General features: G+C 43.3%; 1 protein-coding gene across 4 annotated transcripts in view; it reads right to left on the reverse strand.

Annotated features, from left to right (window-relative positions):
• The window catches only part of LOC126175080 (alanine--glyoxylate aminotransferase 2, mitochondrial-like), a 149652-nt gene that overhangs the window by 112884 nt on the left and 19688 nt on the right, over positions 1–17080 (reverse strand). The window contains exon 1 of one of the 4 annotated variants that reach the window (XM_049921610.1): positions 3509–3663. The exons of 1 other annotated variant lie outside the window; for it this stretch is intronic. In XM_049921610.1, coding sequence (XP_049777567.1) covers positions 3509–3524 — 16 coding nt within the window. In that variant the 5' untranslated portion in view covers positions 3525–3663. Of the gene's footprint in view, positions 1–3378; positions 3474–3508; positions 3664–17080 lie in introns of those variants that run through there. 2 more of the 4 variants (XM_049921612.1, XM_049921611.1) reach the window with 2 other exon arrangements.

Genomic DNA, 17080 nt, shown 5'->3' on the forward strand with positions numbered 1-17080 from the left:
ATGGATGAGCTTTAGTAATAAGAGAAGTAAAGTTGAAAGCAGCATGAAACTGTGTGTGCTTTACTGCCAAAGTCCCATACACAAAATTTCAGCCCGCATCTCGTGGTCGTGCGGTAGCATTCTCGCTTCCCACTCCCGGGTTCCCGGGTCCGATTCCCGGCGGGGTCAGGGATTTTCTCTGCCTTGTGATGGCTGGGTGTTGTGTGCTGTCCTTAGGTTAGTTAGGTTTACGTAGTTCTAAGTTCTAGGGGACTGATGACCATAGATGTTAAATCCCATATTGCTCAGAGCCATTTGAACCATTTGAACAAAATTTCAAAGCACGTTGTTGGATGAACACTGGAGATGGGAAAAACATACAGAGATTCTGAATTATAAAACTAAATGTTGTGAATTGGACAAATTGCTACTCACTACATAGAGGAGGCACTGAGCAGCAGCCAGGCACATTTACAACTAGACTACACCCCCCCCCCCCCCCCCCACATACAAACACAAACAAACAAACAAATATTATACACAAAGATATATATTCACACACACAAACAGTACTTGTTGTTCTGTGGGCACAGAGACACTACTACTACTACTACTACTACTACTACTACCACAAAAAAAGCCTCTTATGTGTGGTGAGCAGCAATCTATCCAGTTCATATTATTTTATGTTGGAGGTTTCTACTGGCCAAGTAACTGTTATGTACTAAGGCTTAGAGATTGTTGCAGCCTTCCATCATTGTAGTGCATCTACTAGGCCCTATGCATAATTATATTAGCAGTTTGCTCTGAATGTGTGTGCTTTTTGAAATCTTGTAAGGAATTTTCAACATTGAGAAAATGAAATAAGTTCATAAATTCAAAGTAGAACTGAAACATTTTTTAATAACACACAGCTTGTAGAATATTGGTGTGTGTGTGTGTGTGTGTGTGTGTGTGTGTGTGTGTGTGTGTGTGTGTGTAAAATATATATAAGAAAAATTCTTAATCTGTACACCACAAACAGCACAATATGTGACTACAGAACCAAATTCAGACAGTGTTTACATCCAAACCGAAGAAACATTAAATCATATCTCAGTAACAGAAACCAAACTGTAAGCTACAATGGTCAAAAGTCACAGTTACTGAATGTCACTAGAGGTGTACCCCAAGGATCAGTGCTTGGGCCATTACTGTTTATAATATTTATAAATGACCTGCCCAGCAATATGCCATGCAAATCTGTGCTTTAAGCAGATGATACAACTGCCATCAATTCAGGGAAGGACATAAATAAACTGAAGGAGCAAAGTAGAGATTTTCTCAGATTATCCAATATGTGGTTCGAAGCCAACGAGTTAGCTATTAACTATGAAAAGACTGTAAATATATCCTTCAGCGTATCAAATGCTGATATTGAGTACACTTCTACCAAACTTCTTGGCATATACTTAGATACGAAATTAACCTGGCAGAGTCACATAGACAACATATCTCGAAAGCTTTCATGAGTTATCTATCTACTGAAAACAGTACGCACATGTGTTTCTGAAAGCCTGCTGATTAATTCCTATTATGCATTCTTTCATTGCCATATTAGCTATGGTATTCTTCTATGGGGTAATTCTCCATGGTCCAGGAAAATTTTTATTTGGCAGAAGAAAGCCATCAGGAGCATCTCTGGGATTACCAAAAATAACATATCATGTAGGTCATACTTCAAAGAATTACAGATAATGACAGTTCCTTCTCTTTTTATATACAGCTGCCTTTTGTACATAAAAGAAAACTTTAACAGTTACAACCTTAAGCAGTCCGTTCATAATCATAACACTCGTCAAACATTTAAGATAGACATACCAACAACTCGAGTCAATAAAACACAAGACAGTTATGAATACACGGGAATAAGGCTTTTCAACACATTACCTGTGCAGGCACATTGTGTCTCTTTTAATACCTTTAAAAGTAAGACTAAAAAATGGCTGAAAGACAAAGCTTTTTACAGTGTTAAAGAATTTGAATACTCTTCAAAAATAGACCTGACTTACGAAACAACTTGCAACTCTGTTTGTACCTCTTCCTAAGCTTTTTTTGTCTCTGTAGTTCCACATTTAACTGTTAAACATGTGGAGAAATCTTTAGGTATGAAATGTATTCTTTTATTATGCACATTCTTTAAAATGCACACTTTAGTTATGTGGGCTATCTTTATGTATCAAATGTATTCCTTTATTATGTATGTTCTTTTAAAATGTATACTTTAGCTTTGTGTGATACCTCACAATAGTTATATTTCTTAATATGTAAATTGTACATTACTCATGACGACATCGATTGCATGTAAATGCTTAAAGATGGATAAATAAATAAATAAATAAAGTCAAAAACTCAAAACAGTGTATAATACCATGGAATTAATTTTATAATAGACTGCCACAAGAAATAAAAGATGCAAATGATCCCCACACCTTTAGCCAAAGCATAAAAAATAACAAAATAGCAGTTATTACACTATAAATATTTAAAATAATTACAGATGGTAACTTAATGTTCATGACCATTGTACTGTCTAACAATTTATGACATTAGAAAAGTAGACATAAATATAGGAACTATAAATAGTTTAAGTGGAATGTATATTTTAATGGGAAATATTGTACAAACATTTGACAACATCCATACAATGTATATTCCATCAGTTGAGCAATCAGTAATTTTTTTACATGATATGGTAATGAAAACATGCATCAGTAAGCATCTTTAGGATTACTTCAATTTGGAATAGAGGCTGAAACCATCTAGATGTGTTATATGTATAGGTTTTTGTGTAACGAACAAACATAACAAAGTAGGAACATGGTATCATTTAATAATATGATGCAGGATATGGGCGCAATGTCAGCAATTTTTATTTCCGTCAGCTTCAGACGCAGTTCACTGTACGTGAATTTTTGCGATAATGGATATTTTGGCAGAAATCTCTAGTTAATTATACATTCGTGGATTAGTTGTGCAACACTGTGTGATAATACTGGACGAATCAACTTACATGCTGTTTTGCACAACTAATATGGAAATGTGACTGCAAGCTATTCAGACATAAATAAATTTGAAAGACTAAAATATTTAGTATAACGGTAATGACAAAAGCAAATAGTTCTTTCGCAGTACGGGAACATACGCTACTCGCCGAAATCAAATACCTTTCAATCTAATTTACATAAATAGAAGTTCTAAGAGGTCCAGTGGTCTTTTCAGTTTCAGCATTTTCTAACTACCGGCACCTTCGCATTTTCATTAATTAGATAAGAAAGCTAGTAGATGCTAGAGTTTTTAAGTGGAGTTATCTTATATCCTTATTACATGTGAAACAATTTGTTTTGTTGCATTACTAACTTTTTAATGTCAAAAATGTCCGAGAGTGAAAAACGCTAGAACGATGGGCTGACAACAAATTGAATTTTAGCTCTGTTGTCTCCCCTGAATTACTGTGTACTTTATTTTAGTTAACACATTTACGGCGCACCTGCCAATTTCCTCATGTCTGCGTAGTGAAGTTGTGTGCCAACGACGACAATCCGTACGTCTGTGACTCGTGCGCGACCCAGTGGTTCGGTCGGGTTCGTCTGCCTCGCGAACAATGACGTCCGGTCTCAGCAGACTAGACGCGCATTAACATCAATCGCCAGACGACCCGCCAAGGGAGGGGAAGGGAGACTCACGCCTGAACTCTGACCGCCAGACGATTGTCAAATAAAACAACTGCGTGTCAATCAAACTGGGGCGCCAGCCGTGGCGCACGCGCCATTTCCGGAACGCTCTCGATATTCCTGCTGAACAACAAATTGCCGTGACCGCGGCATGCTTTGAGTCTTGGAGGTTTCGTGAAACATCGAAGACTGCACGATCACAATTAATGGATTCCAATTTTTACCACAAAGCAACCCAATTAATATTCACACACAACCATCTACAGTACCACAAGTAAACAGGACATCTATCGAAACATCGTCTTTGATTTATTATAACTGGTTATGAGTCATTTTATATGAGGGAAAAAGGTGTGGTAATTACATATTTACTTTGTACTTGTAGAATTAGGACGTGATACATCAGTAAACGGAAAGATAATGGATAGTTTATTTTAATGTCGTAAATACTTAAATCAGTAATACAGAAAAGTACGTAATGCTACAATAGTTAACAATTTGTTGTTTATGTGCATGTTTTATATATGCGCACCGCAACTGCATTAACAAAAAAAAATGGCTCTGAGCACTATGGGACTTAACATCTATGGTCATCAGTCCCCTAGAACTTAGAACTACTTAAACCTAACTAACCTAAGGACAGCACACAACACCCAGCCATCACGAGGCAGAGAAAATCTCTAACCCCGCCGGGAATCGAACCCGGGAAACCGGGCGTGGGAAGCGAGAACGCTACCGCACTAACTGCATTAACACTTGGATTATTCAGACAGGTAATTTGCTGCATTCTTTTTCGAGATACAGCAGTTGTAATACACACAAGACATTTCGCAACAAAACGGAGGAAGATAACGGGCAAGTCTTGTTCACTAGAACCTTGACCAGGACAAAAATACGTGATTCTCTCATTCTCTTTACCGCTCATCGACGAGTGCCGATTATGTGACTTATTTTGACAACTCAAGTTAGTCATTTATAACGGAAATATCGGAGCTAAAGAAACGATACGAAACATGTCTAAAACATTTCTAATTTTGCTTTTGTAATACTGCAAAATATTCGATAGTCGAAGTACGTAATTTTTTTCTTATTTCATTTTTCTATGTTTTGAAAAAGATCAGTCTCTCTTGTGATATGATATTTTTCTTGATCTAGGGTATGTCCAAAGTGACAGTCATCATATGAGAACGCGATGGACAACGGCCGTTCCCTCGCACATGCGTGGACAGTTAAATCAAGGGATTCTGTCACACTGCAGGGGACTGAAGTACCAGGATATGCATTGAGAACATGAAATAGTGCATTGATAATGGCTAAGCACTAGCCGAAATCTAGATCTGCCAAATAAAACCTGAAAAAAAGGATCGCTGCGCTCTATCATTTGAAAGACACAGTCGTTGAGTGTAGCCTCATTCCTAATGGAAGGTAACTTGAATTTAAATTGAACTTTATATCCATTTTGCCGGAAGCTTTCGGTGATTTCCCAGTATTATCTCCGCAAAATTTCCTAATTCTTCTCACAGTGCTGAAGCTTACTTCTGTGTGTACGTGCTGTTAGTCACATCGACTCTGGGGGAGGGTGGAGTAGCTCTTTATTCTTGCTCTCCTGGGTCGCAACATTCAGCAATATTTTCTTGCTTCACTCCCTAAAGAACAACCGCTTGCGCTTCACCGAGGAGTTGAAAGTGTAGGCTATCTAACGCTGCCCGCGATGAGCCAGTAACCGCTTTGTCACTCATCAACAGATACGTATTAAAGTGCGAAGCAATAGAACACGGCACAACAATCACCTCGCAGTGGCTACATACACAAAGTTCTTTATTAGATCGCTGAAGTTGGCAGCGGCCAACCACAAAACATGGGCGGGCCGGAGTCGACCGACTTTTGCCGATTCAGAACTAGGGAGCCTTTGTCCTCTTCGTAAACACTAAACAAACTATACGTGTACATTGTATATATCACATTAGTTTTGCGTGTTATATTACAATTGTGCTTCACAGTATTAGAAAGGTAATCTATGCCACAGCTTTTTTCTCTTTTTTTTTTCAAAAGAAAAGCCAAAATTTGTTTTTAATATCTTTTAAGCTACAGCACATTTTGTGTACAATATTGTAATCACAGTCATACAGTTTTGTCGTCTAACATGAAGGGATGCAGACGGTCCGCAATAAAGTTCACGAAGTCCACAGGTGCCTTCGATTACTACCACAGATCCCATGGCGGACTAGATGAATGTCCTCCATAACATAATGCTGCCCTCACCGGCCTGCATCCAAGACCCGGTGCATGTTTCGGGCAGCTGTTCGCCTTGAAGACGGCGTAACCGGACACTACCATCGACCTGGTGTAACAGGAAACGTGATTCATTCGATCAGACAACACGTTTCCATTGCTGCAGAGTCCAGTCTCGGTGCACTCGTAACTGACGATATCGTTGGGTATGGACCTAGGAGTCGTATGCAGCGGATCTCCACGTTCAACCAAGGTTATTTAAAACACGCGGTGAACGGCGTGCACCGAAAAACTTGTGCCTGCACGGGCATTGTTCTCCGTCATCAGATCTGCCAAATATCTGCTTTCCGCGATGAGGCGCGAACGTGTACATCTACATCTACATCCATACTCCGCAAGCCACCTGACGGTGTGTGGCGGAGGGTACCTCGAGTACCTCTATCGGTTCTCCCTTCTGTTCCAGTCTCGTATTGTTCGTGGAAAGAAGGATTGTCGGTATTCCTCTGTGTGGGCTCCAATCTCTCTGATTTTATCCTCGTGGTCTCTTCGCGAGATATACGTAGGAGGGAGCAATATACTGCTTGACTCCTCGGTGATGGTATGTTCTCGAAACTTCAACAAAAGCCCGTACCGAGCTACTGAGCGGCTCTCCTGCAGAGTCTTCCACTGGAGTTTATCTATCATCTCCGTAACGCTTTCGCGATTACTAAATCATCCTGTAACGAAGCGCGCTGCTCTCCGTTGGACCTTCTCTCTTTCTTCTATCAACCCTATCTGGTACGGATCCCACACTGGTGAGCAGTATTCAAGCAGTGGGCGAACAAGTGTACTGTAACCTAGTTCCTTTGTTTTCGGATTGCATTTCCTTAGGATTCTTACAATGAATCTCAGTCTGGCATCTGCTTTACCGACGATCAACTTCATATGATCATTCCATTTTAAATCACTCCTAATGCCTACTCCCAGATAATTTATGGAATTAACTGCTTCCAGTTGCTGACCTGCTATATTGTAGCTAAATGATAAGGGATCTTTCTTTTTATGTATTCGCAGCACATTACACTTGTCTACATTGAGATTCAATTGCCATTCCCTGCACCATGCGTCAATTCGCTGCAGATCCTCCTGCACTTCAGTACAATTTTCCGTTGTTATAACCTCTCGATACACCACAGCATCATCTGCAAAAAGCCTCAGTGAACTTCCGATGTCATCCACCAGGTCATTTATGTATATTGTGAATAGCAACGGTCCTATGACAATCCCCTGCGGCACACCTGAAATCACTCTTACTTCGGAAGACTTCTCTCCATTGAGAATAACATGCTGCGTCCTGTTATCTAGGAACTCCTCAATCCAATCACACAATTGGTCTGATAGTCCATATGCTCTTACTTTGTTCATTAAACGACTGTGGGGAACTGTATCGAACACCTTGCGGAAGTCAAGAAACATGGCATCTACCTGGGAACCCGTGTCTATGGCCCTCTGAGTCTCGTGGACGAATAGCGCGAGCTGCCTTTCATACGATCGTCTTTTTCTAAACCCATGCTGATTCCTACAGAATAGATTTCTAGTCTCCAGAAAACTCATTACACTCGAACATAATACGCGTTTCAAAATTCTACAACTGATCGACGTTAGAGATACAGGTCTATAGTTCTGCACATCTGTTCGACGTCCCTTCTTGAAAACGGGGATGACCTGTGCCCTTCTCCAATCCTTTGGAACGCTACGTTCTTCTAGTGACCTACGGTACACCGCTGAAAGAAGGGGGGGGGGGGGGAGGGTAAAATCGAACTGGTATCCCAAACCACCTCGGCGACTGCTGGTGGTTTCATCGTCATTTTACATAATGCTGACAACAGTAGGACGCCAATACCCGACTGCTCTTCGCCGATTCCCAGACGTTAGTTTCCTGGCCGGCCGAAGTGGCCGTGCGGTTAAAGGCGCTGCAGCCTGGAACCGCAAGACCGCTACGGTCGCAGGTTCGAATCCTGCCTCGGGCATGGATGTTTGTGATGTCCTTAGGTTAGTTAGGTTTAACTAGTTCTAAGTTCTAGGGGACTAATGACCTCGGCAGTTGAGTCCCATAGTGCTCAGAGCCATTTGAACCATTTGTTAGTTTCCTGGCGCCAGGCCATAACAATCTGCGCTTTGTCAAAGTCGCCTGTGCGAGTGGCTGTCGCCGTTTTCGACCTGTATCGTCCCTAGAATGATCCCCTACACACTCATGTTCAGAATAAAAGAGAACACCTTGAAAGACTAGAGATAGACCGCTCATGTTGACAGGACATGTACACTACTGGCCATTAAAATTGCTACACCAAGAAGAAATGCCGATGATAAACGGGTATTCATTGGACAAATATATTATACTAGAACTGACTTGTGATTACGTTTTCACGCAATTTGGGTGCATAGATCCTGAGAAATCAGTACCCAGAACAACCACCTCTCGGCCTTGATACGCCTGGGCATTGAGTCAAACAGAGATTGGATGGCGTGTACAGGTACAGCTGCCCATGCAGCTTCAACACGATACCACAGTTCATCAAGAGTAGTGACTGGCGTATTGTGACGAGCCAGTTGCTCGGCCACCATTGACCAGACGTTTTCAATTGGTTAGAGATCTGGAGAATGTGCTGGCCAGGGCAGCAGTCGAACATCCAGAAATGTCCGTACAGGACCTGCAACATGCGGTCGTGCATTATCCTGCTGAAATGTAGGGTTTCGCAGGGATCGAATGAAGGGTAGAGCCACGGGTCGTAACACATCTGAAATGTAAGGTCCACTGTTCAAAGTGCCGTTACTGCGAACAAGAGGTGACCGAGACGTGTAACTAATGGCACCCCATACCATCATGCCGCATGATATGCCAGTATAGCGATGACGAATACACGCTTCCAATGTGCGTTCACCGCGATGTCGGCAAACACGGATGCGACCATCATGATGCTGTAAACAGAATCTGGATTTATCGGGAAAAATTACGTTTTGCCATTCGTGCACCCAGGTTCGTCGTTGAGTACACCATCGCAGGCGCTCCTGTCTGTGATGCAGCGTCAAGGGTAACCGCAGCCATGGTCTCCGAGCTGATAGTCCATGCTGCTGCAAACGTCGTCGAACTGTTCGTGCAGATGGTTGTTGTCTTGCAAACGTCCTCATCTGTTGACTCAGGGATCGAGACGTGGCTGCACGATCCGTTACAGCCATGTGGATAAGATGCCTGTCATCTCGACTGCTTGTGATACGAGGCCTTTGGGATCCAGCACGGCGTTCCGTATTACCCTCCTGAACTCACCGATTCCATATTCTGCTAACAGTCATCGGATCTCGGCCAACGCGAGCAGAAATGTCGCGATACGATAAACCAGAATCGCGATAGGCTACAAACCGACCTTTATTAAAGTCGGAAACGTGATGGTACGCATTTCTCCTCCTTACACGAGGCATCACAACAACGTTTCACCAGGCAACGCCGGTCAGCTGCTGTTTGTGTATGAGAAATCGGTTGGAAATTTTCCTCATGTCAGCACCTTGTAGGTGTCGCCACCGGCGCCTCCCTTGTGTAAATGCTCTAAAAAGCTAATCGTATGCATATCACAGCATCTTCTTTCTGTCGGTTAAATTTCGCGTCTGTAGCACGTCCTCTTCGTGGTGTAGCCATTTTAATGGCCAGTAGTGTACATTAGTATGTTCTGCAGAAATGATTAGCATTTCAGATTTCTCGATTCGGCATGTGTCTTGTTGCCTAGCAGGTACGGGGTCCTCCATGGGCCCCTAATAACTCGTCCCGTATTTGAAGGCATCGACACGTGTAAGGCGCGAATGGCGTCCTTTGGTATAGCCATGCATGTTGCATTCACTTGGTTCCGAAGTTCATCTGTGGCGGCTGGCATTTGGTCACAGCACTGCGCCCATTCTTTTACCAAATCCCACACATTTTCGTTGGCGCGAAGTACTGTGACCTGGCAGGCTAGGGCAAAAGGCTGACATCCTGTGACACTAGAAGGCATGTGTTTGTGCAGCAACATGTAGTCGTGCCTTTCGCTCCCTGTATTTCGCCCCTGCCACCTTTAGAATTTGAAAGAGAGTATTCGAGTGAACATTGTCAAAAGCTTCCTCTAAGTCTACGAATGCTAGAAACGTAGGTTTGCTTTTCCTTAACCTACCTTCTACTATAAGTCGTAGGGTCAGTATTGCCTCGCGTGCTCCAACATTTCTATGGAATCCAAACTGATCTTCCCAGGAGTCGGCTTCAACCATTTTCTTCTTCTACAAAGAATAATTTTCTTCGTCTGTAAAGAATACGTGTTACTATTTTGTAGTCCTGACTTATTAAACTTGTCACTGTTATGCGGCTTCCCCCATCGGATGTTCGAGTCCTCCTTCGAGCATGGGTGTGTGTTGTCCATAGTTAGTTTAAGTTAGATTAAGTTGTGTGTAGGCTTAGGGACTGATGACCTCAGCAGTTTGGTCCCATAAGACCTTACCACAAATTTCCAATTTTCCAACTTGTTAAACTGATAGTTTAGTAATTTTCACACCTGTCGACACCTGCTTTCTTTGAGATTGGAATTATTATATTCTTCTTGTAATCTGAGGGTATTTCACCTTGCTCACCAGATTTTTTGTCATGGCTGGCTCTCCCAAGGCTACCAGTAGTTCTAATGGCATATTGTGTACACTCCGCGTCCTTTTTGACTTAGTTCTTTCAGTGCTCTGTCAAACTCTTCATGCAGTATCATATCTCCCATTTCATCTTCATCTACGTCCTCTTTCATTTCCATAATATTGTCCACAAGCACATCGCCCTTGTATAGACTCCCTATATAACCCTCTATATACTCCTTCCACCTTTCTGCCTTCCCTTCTTTGCTTAGGATTGGTTTCCCATCTCTTGATATTCATACAGGTGGTTCTCTTTTCTCGAAAGGTCTCAGTAGGCAGTATCTATCTTACCCCTCTACATCTTAACATTTGTCCTCTAGCCATCCTTGCTTAGCTACTTCGCACTTCCTGTAGATCTCATTTTTGAGACTTTTGTATTCCTTTTCGCCTGTTTCATTTACTGATTTTTATATTTTCTCCTTTCATTAATTAAATTCAAGACCTCTTCTGTTAGTTATGTGATCTACCCATCTAATCTTCAGAATTTCGAAAGCTTCTATTCTCTTCTTGTCCAAAGTGGCACAACTTGACTAGAAGAAGGGATCGGTTGGTAGGACATGTTCTGAGGCATCAAGGGATCACCAATTTAGTACTGGAGGGCAGCGTGGAGGGTAAAAATCGTAGAGGGAGACCAAGAGATGAATACACTTAGCAGATTCAGAAGGATGCAGGCTACTGTACGTACTGGGAGATAAAGCAGCTTTCACAGGATAGAGTAGCATGGAGAGCTGCATCAAACCAGTCTCACAACTGAAGACCACAACAACAACCTCTTCTGTTATCCAAGGATTTCTACTAGCTCTCGTCTTTTTACCTGATCCTCTGCTACCTACACTATTTCGTCTCTCAAAGCTACCCATTCTTCTTGTACTGTATTTCTTTCCCCTGTATTTGTCAATCGTCCGTTAACCTCCATGTGAGCTCTGATATCTACATCTACATGGATGGACACTTTGCACATCACACTTAAAGACCTATCAGAGGGTTCATCGAACTACCTTTAAAATAATTCTCTATTATTCCAATCTCGTACAGCCCGGGGAAAAAGACGAACACCTATATCTTTCCGTGCGAGCTCTGATTTTCCTTGTTTTACTATCACGATCCTTTCTCTCTCTGTAGGTTGGCGTCAACAAAATATTTTTCTCACTCGGAGGAGAAAATTGGTGATTGAAATTTCGTGAGAAGATTCCGCCGCAAAGAAAAACGGCTTTGTTTTAATAGGATCCACTCCAACTACTGTAGCATTTCAGTTGCACTCTGTCTCCTATTTCGCGATAGTACAAAACGCTCTGCCCTTCTCTGTACTTTCTCGTTGTACCCCATTAATCCTGTCTGGTAAAGATCCCACACTGAGCAGCAGTACTCCAAAAGAGGGCGGAGAAGCTTAGTGTATGCTGTCTCTTTAGTAGATTGCTACATCTTCCAAGTGTTCTGCCAATAAAACGCAGTCATTGGCTTGCCTTCTCCACGACATTTTACATCTACATCTACATCTACATTTATACTCCCCAAGCCACCCAACGGTGTGTGGCGGAGGGCACTTTACGTGCCACTGTCATTATCTCCCTTTCCTGTTCCAGTCGCGTATGGTTCGCGGGAAGAACGACTGTCTGAAAGCCTCTGTGCGCGCTCTAATCTCTCTAATTTTACATTTGTGATCTCCTCGGGAGGTATAAGTAGGGGGAAGCAATATATTCGATACCTCATCCAGAAACGCACTCTCTCGAAACCTGGCGAGCAAGCTACACCGCGATGCAGAGCGCCTCTCTTGCAGAGTCCGCCACTTGAGTTTGTTAAACATCTCCGTAACGCTATCACGGTTACCAAATAACCCTGTGACGAAACGCGCCGCTCTTCTTTGGATCTTCTCTATCTCCTCCGTCAACCCGATCTGGTACGGATCCCACACTAATGAGCAATACTCAAGTATAGGTCGAACGAGTGTTTTGTAAGCCACCTCCTTTGTTGATGGACTACATTTTCTAAGGACTCTCCCAATGAATCTCAACCTGGTACCCGCCTTACCAACAATTAATTTTATATGATCATTCCACTTCAAATCGTTCCGCACGCATACTCCCAGATATTTTACAGAAGTAACTGCTACCAGTGTTTGTTCCGCTATCATATAATCATACAATAAAGGATCCTTCTTTCTATGTATTCGCAATACATTACATTTGTCTATGTTAAGGGTCAGTTGCCACTCCCTGCACCAAGTGCCTATCCGCTGTAGATCTTCCTGCATTTCGCTACAATTTTCTAATGCTGCAACTTCTCTGTATACTACAGCATCATCCGCGAAAAGCCGCATGGAACTTCCGACACTATCTACTAGGTCATTTATATATTTTGTGAAAATCAATGGTCCCATAACACTCCCCTGTGGCACGCCAGAGGTTACTTTACGTCTGCAGACGTCTCTCCGTTGATAACAACATGCTGTGTTCTGTTTACTAAAAACTCTTCAATCCAGCCACACAGCTGGTCTGATATTCCGTAGGCTCTTACTTTGTTTATCAGGCGACAGTGCGGAACTGTATCGAACGCCTGCCGGAAGTCAAGAAAAATAGCATCTACCTGGGAGCCTGTATCTAATATTTTCTGGGTCTCATGAACAAATAAAGCGAGTTGGGTTTCACACGATCGCTGTTTCCGGAATCCATGTTGATTCCTACATAGTAGATTCTGAGTTTCCAAAAACGACATGATACTCGAACAAAACACATGTTCTAAAATTCTACAACAGATCGACGTCAGAGATATAGGTCTATAGTTTTGCGCATCTGCTCGACGACCCTTCTTGAAGACTGGGACTACCTGCGCTCTTTTCCAATCATTTGGGACCTTCTGTTCCTCTAGAGACTTGCGGTACACGGCTGTTAGAAGGGGGGCAAGTTCTTTCGCGTACTCTGTGTAGAATCGAATTGGTATCCCGTCAGGTCCAGTGGACTTTCCTCTGTTGAGTGATTCCAGTTGCTTTTCTATTCCTTGGACACTTATTTCGATGTCAGCCATTTTTTCGTTGGTGCGAGGATTTAGAGAAGGAACTGCAGTGCGGTCTTCCTCTGTGAAACAGCTTTGGAAAAAGGTGTTTAGTATTTCAGCTTTACGCTTGTCATTCTCTGTTTCAATGCCATCGTCATCCCGGAGTGTCTGGACATGATGTTTCGAGCCACTTACTGATTTAACGTAAGACCAGAACTTCCTAGGATTTTCTGTCAAGTCGGTACCTAGTATTTTACTTTCGAATTCACTGAACGCTTCACGCATAGCCCTCCTTACGCTAACTTTGACATCGTTTAGCTTCTGTTTGCCTGAGAGGTTTTGGCTGCGTTTAAACTTGGAGTGAAGCTCTCTTTGCTTTCGCAGTAGTTTCCTAACTTTGTTGTTGTACCACGGTGGGTTTTTCCCGTCCCTCACAGTTTTACTCGGTACGTACCTGTCTAAAACGCATTTTACGATTGCCTTGAACTTTTTCCATAAACACTCAACATTGTCAGTGTCGGAACAGAAATTTTCGTTTTGATCTGTTAGGTAGTCTGAAATCTGCCTTCTATTACTCTTGCTAAACAGATAAACCTTCCTCCCTTTTTTTATATTCCTATTAACTTCCATATTCAGGGATGCTGCAACGGCCTTATGATCACTGATTCCCTGTTCTGCACTTACAGAGTCGAAAAGTTCGGGTCTGTTTGTTATCAGTAGGTCCAAGATGTTATCTCCACGAGTCGGTTCTCTGTTTAATTGCTCGAGGTAATTTTCGGATAGTGCACTCAGTATAATGTCACTCGATGCTCTGTCCCTATCACCCGTCCTAAACATCTGAGTGTCCCAGTCTATATCTGGTAAATTGAAATCTCCACCTAAGACCATAACATGCTGAGAAAATTTATGTGAAATGTATTCCAAATTTTCTCTCAGTTGTTCTGCCACTAATGCTGCTGAGTCGGGGGGTCGGTAAAAGGAGCCAATTATTAACCTAGCTCGGTTGTTGAGTGTAACCTCCACCCATAATAATTCACAGGAACTATCCACTTCTACTTCACTACAGGATAAACTACTACTAACAGCGACGAACACTCCACCACCGGTTGCATGCAATCTATCCTTTCTAAACACCGTCTTTACCTTTGTAAAAATTTCGGCAGAATTTATCTCTGGCTTCAGCCAGCTTTCTGTACCTATAACGATTTCAGCTTCGGTGCTTTCTATCAGCGCTTGAAGTTCCGGTACTTTACCAACGCAGCTTCGACAGTTTACAATTACAATACCGATTGCTGCTTGGTCCCCGCATGTCCTGACTTTGCCCCGCACCCGTTGAGGCTGTTGCCCTTTCTGCACTTGCCCGAGGCCATCTAACCTAAAAAACCGCCCAGCCCACGCCACACAACCCCTGCTACCCGTGTAGCCGCTTGTTGCGTGTAGTGGACTCCTGACCTATCCAGCGGAACCCGAAACCCCACCACCCTATGGCGCAAGTCGAGGAATCTGCAGCCCACACGGTCGCAGAACCGTCTCAGCCTCTGATTCAGACCCTCCACTCGGCTCTGTACCAAAGGTCCGCAGTCAGTCCTGTCGACGATGCTGCAGATGGTGAGCTCTGCTTTCATCCCGCTAGCGAGACTGGCAGTCTTCACCAAATCAGATAGCCGCCGGAAGCCAGAGAGGATTTCCTCCGATCCATAGCGACACACATCATTGGTGCCGACATGAGCGACCACCTGCAGATGTGTGCACCCTGTACCCTTCATGGCATCCGGAAGGACCCTTTCCACATCTGGAATGACTCCCCCCGGTATGCACACGGAGTGCTCTTTGGTTTTCTTCCCCTCCCTTGCTGCCATATCCCTAAGGGGCCCTATTACGCGCCTGACGTTGGAGCTCCCAACTACCAGTAAGCCCACCCTCTGCGACTGCCCGGATCTTGCAGACTGAGGGGCAACCTCTGGAACAGGACAAGCAGCCATGTCAGGCCGAAGATCAGTATCAGCCTGAGACAGAGCCTGAAACCGGTTCGTCAGACAAACTGGAGAGGCCTTCCGTTCAGCCCTCCGGAATGTCTTTCGCCCCCTGCCACACCTTGAGACGACCTCCCACTCTACCACAGGTGAGGGATCAGCCTCAATGCGGGCAGTATCCCGGGCAACCACAGTCGTAGTCCGATCGGGGGATGCGTGGGACGAGCTGGCCGTCCCCGACAAACCCCCATCCGGACCCCCACAGTGATGCCCATTGGCAACAGCCTCAAGCTGTGTGACCGAAGCCAACACTGCCTGAAGCTGGGAGCGAAGGGATGCCAACTCAGCCTGCATCCGAACACAGCAGTTGCAGTCCCTATCCATGCTAAAAACTGTTGTGCAAAGAACGTCTGAACTAATCTACAGAGAGCGCAAACAAAACGACACAAAATTGAAACGGCTATTAAAATACAAGATTGCCTAGTAAATGCAGTAATGCTGCCACTTGTGCACTGCTGACACACTGCTCGGCGGCGGAAGGAGACTACGCGATTTAACACTATTCGAGTACTAAAACGCGGTGCTACAACTCTCAAATACTATAATACGCCAGAAATTTATGAATTAAACAATGCAAGTACCAAAAACACGCAAAGAAATTAAGAATTAAACTATGTAACAAATGAATGAGCTAGGAGTATACGACTTGCTGCTGCAGCTGCTTATCCAACGGCGGCAGGGAGCACACTGTGTGTTTTTTCCAATTTAAGTGGTTCGTAATTTTAATTCCTAGGTATTCAGTTGAATTTATGACCTTTAGATTAGACTGATTCATCGTGTAACCGAAGTTTAAGGGGTTCCTTTTAGCAGTCATGTGGATGTCCTCGCACTTTTCATTATTTAGGGTCGATTGCCAGTTTACACACCATCAGATATCTTTTCTAAATCGTTTTGCAATTTGTTTTGATCTTCAGTAATTTTACAAGACGATAAACCCAAGTATCATCTGCAAACAACCTAAGGCGGCTGCTCAGATTTTCTCCCAAAAGGTTTATATAAATAAGGAACAGCAGGGGGCCTATAACACTAACTAGGTGGACGCCAGAGAACACTTCTGTTTTACTCGATGACTTTGTCATTTACTACGAGCTGTGACCTCTCTGATAGGAAATCACGAATCCAGTCACATATCTGAGATGATATTCCATAAGCACACAATTTCACTACAAGTGGCTTCCGTTGCACAGTGTCAAAAGTCATCTAGAAATACGGAATCAATTTGAAATCCTTTGTCAATTGCAGTCAACACTTCGTGTGAGTAAAGAGCTCTCATTTTCTCCTCGTGGTCGTTTCGTTAGACGTACGTGTCAGGAAGTAATATGAGGCTAGACTCTTCTTGGAACGTAAAGTCTGGCAATGTCAACAGTGAACCTCACCGCAGACCACGGCGATGGTCTGATAGCATCTGCCACTGTAGATTGACGGGCGTCTCTGTTACGTTCTCGAGCTTAGTGAACA

Source organism: Schistocerca cancellata, chromosome 3 (assembly GCF_023864275.1).
Source record: "Schistocerca cancellata isolate TAMUIC-IGC-003103 chromosome 3, iqSchCanc2.1, whole genome shotgun sequence".
NCBI lineage: Eukaryota > Metazoa > Arthropoda > Insecta > Orthoptera > Acrididae > Schistocerca > Schistocerca cancellata.